The sequence below is a fragment of the Plasmopara halstedii genome (assembly GCF_900000015.1).
Source record: "Plasmopara halstedii genome assembly, contig: Scaffold_2061, whole genome shotgun sequence".
NCBI classification, from domain to species: domain Eukaryota; phylum Oomycota; class Peronosporomycetes; order Peronosporales; family Peronosporaceae; genus Plasmopara; species Plasmopara halstedii.
Window position 1 is genome coordinate 404,280 of NW_020188969.1, and position 3,086 is coordinate 407,365.

At 47.9% G+C, this 3,086-nt stretch overlaps 1 protein-coding gene across 1 annotated transcript; it reads right to left on the reverse strand.

Annotated features, from left to right (window-relative positions):
* Positions 1–2,533: 2,533 nt before the first annotated feature.
* On the reverse strand, positions 2,534–2,990 carry PHALS_02597 (uncharacterized protein; the record flags this gene model as incomplete). The annotated part of the gene is made up of 5 exons (XM_024717010.1): positions 2,534–2,560; positions 2,624–2,728; positions 2,799–2,844; positions 2,913–2,926; positions 2,979–2,990. The coding sequence occupies 5 exons, from the start codon at positions 2,988–2,990 to the stop codon at positions 2,534–2,536; spliced, it is 204 nt and encodes a 67-aa protein (XP_024582551.1).
* Positions 2,991–3,086: the final 96 nt, after the last annotated feature.

The following is a 3,086-nucleotide window of genomic DNA, read 5'->3' on the forward strand; positions in this document are numbered from 1 at the left end:
ATGGCTTCTCGAAGCCCTTAACAGTCGCCTCCACGGCCAGCAAGACCGGCTTGCACACACGTTCCGTGTTTATGAGCACGGAGGTCTTCGGGGCTGAGCCCTGTTGACCTATGCCTCTCTGAGGCTCACCAGAATTCAGTTCTTTTCCATTAGGTCGCCCCGCGCCTACTGAGTGGTGTCGTTTCTCCGCGACGATCCAGACTGGTAGGCGTCGATGCGATACAACGAAGAACCTTGACGCGCCTTGCACCGGTGACGGGTGTCCCACAAACAAACCAAAACACCGTCGTGTGTTTGCGTGCTACCCGGTAGCTTGGAGATCTGCTCCCTCGTCTTCAGCATAGCTGAGATCCATATGCATAGGTCCGCTCGACGAGCTGTTGAAGTGTGCATTCCAACCAAGTCGTGCCGACTTGAAATTGAATTCGGCATTCAATGACACATTCACCGCCTCTTCAAATGAGGACGGATGCACACGGAGGACTTCCATTCTGGCCACGCCATTGCGGAGGCCTTTCATAAAGACGGTCGCTGTGACCGCCTCCGGAAAGGGATATGCTGCCATCCCAGCAATGAGAGCCCGCATCTCTTGGACAAAGTCCATCAATTCCTATTTGCCCTGTCGGGTGGCGAGGAAACGCGCTCGCACGCGATATGCCTGGTTAGGCGGCGAGAACACTCGCAAAAGCTGCAATTTCAGCTCCGTCCAGGAGGGAGACGCAGCTTCGGCCGAAGTGCCGCACGTCAGTGCCCATTCTCGAGCTCGACCACCGAGCTTTGAGATGGCTAGCGCCACGCGCTGTTGCTCGTTCTGGAGCATGGTGGATGCCATAGCTATCTATGCCTCTATCACCCAGAGCAAGAGATTCTCTCCATCCTTACCCTCGAACGTCTTATTGCTCACCATAAGCTGTCTGGGTTAGGAGGAGTCATCCGTCATCGACGGCGGAGTCAGGATGCAGTTGACGCCGACATCTTCTTTCTAGGCGCTCTCGCAGGGCATTTTCTAGCTCGAAAATGCCTCTAGGCGCACGCTTATTTCTTCGGGTCCTTGCAAAGCAAGGTGTTACACGCCGTTAGGGCCAAAGTCGCCAGCTTTTTAAGTTCGTCCTGCATGCAGAGTTCCCAAAATCTTCACCCAAGGCAAGTGTACTCTTTCGCTCGAAATTGAAACAGGATATATTTTTCTTTTTGCGGCAGAGCCGTCTATATCTAAAACTTTAGGTTTTACTTATAAAATAATAAAACCTGATTAATATTGGCAGTCCTACCACGTAGTGGCTTCTTCTTACGGTGAAGCCACATCAATGTGTGATTACACAAAATTGTGTAACTCAAACCATTGTACGGTCACACCATGTGTAATCCAGACGTTTGTACGGTACAACCATCGTGTGAGACCCACCTTTTCGTACCAGGCTACGTGTAACCTTGTTAAAATCTCTCTCATTAAAATTGTCTATATCCCCAATTTACATTTGATAATCGCCTCGAGCGAGGCTCGCGTGTCTGAGAACCGTTTCGTCTCTAGGACCGACTTCACGCATTCTATGCACAATGAGCTTGTGTCCATGACAGAAGAAAACACCCAGACCCGCTGGTTCCGAGGGCAAAACCCTTCTTTGTCTCCTGCACGCGGTGCAACTCTGGATAGTACGTTCGCGTTGGGCTCATAGACTTTGTATAGCACGAAGGACACGAAGTATCAGTTCTTTATCAGTGGACGCAAAAAGTCCTAATATGATTCAATATTTCCAGCAAGGGGCTCGACGTTCGCCCTTCGGTTGTAGCTCGACCTATCGTACCCCATCAGCCGAGAGCATAACAGGCTCGAAATACGCGATATTATGTTTCCCCACCAATAAATTAAGTGCGAGTACCGCAGGAATGCTCAGCACTCTCTTCCGCCTCAGCATTTCTGATGTTTACCGCATTTGGCGAGTAGGCGACACTCAAATTTATCTCACTTTTAGAACTACAACCAGCCGTCGTTGTATGTAAGTTTTACTCCGCACTGAATCCGTCACTCACCGCTTCCTTTAATTAAGTACTGTGATTGCAACTGGTCTTGGTGCAAGCCGTACTCGTTTAAAGACCCTCCATGAAGATGGTAATTGTCATTGGCTTTGAAGAGGGTCTGGTACCATTGTGGCGAGAGTGTTACTAACTCCCAAACATTTTTTATTTACCCAAGTTGTCGCTTCCCTTGAAGGCTGGATAAGGCCTTCGAGCGCATCCAATACGCCTGGTTAGTCCCGTTAACCGTAACGACGCACGATATGTAGAGGTCTCTACAAATCATACTCACGGCGTTATTCAAAGTCACGCAAAGGCACCCCGCCCGGCAAAGGCTCACTAGTACACCACGGCTTTTAGCAACAGCGGCGTAATAAAGACGTGAAACGACTGATCAAAATTCGGAAAGCAACATCTGAAGCACGCATGACATTTTTTACACCTCTTCCACGCACCCTAGCGCCATGAAAAAAATTCCCCCCGTTTCTGCCTATTTTACAAATAGTTGCACAAGATCTTAGTCGCCTAGCCACTCCTTCAACTCCTTTTGGACAAGAGGCACTGATCAACATATAGTAACTTAATTTTGGCTTGTCTGTGTTGTTACCATATCTGACACAGAATGTTTGGAGATGTAATCCTTCGTTGACGATTGTATTTTTAAGATAAAGTACAAGCCGACCATGCTTGTACACCTAGGCTGCTTCCGCACCTTAGAAACAAATGATAAAAAAATGTTAAAATGTTTATACAGTATTAGTCTATATAGCAGAACGAAGCACATATTTCGGGACGTAAGATGCGCTTAATCCATTCCAGTAGGAAAACCTAAACAAACAGAATAAAAGAGAACAAGTGCCCAGAACAATACCTACATGATAAGAATAACACCAAACAGTGGCAGAGCGTGCTTGGGCTGGTATAAGTGCAACAGATCTTAAAGATTTTTTCTTCATTCTTACCAAAGACGACATGGTGAGAGACAAGCAACTTTTTTTAGAACTGATGTAGGACCTAAAAGGCTGTTGGACTGGCACCTGGTCAAATCCGCGGCGACCCATTCGCTGCGC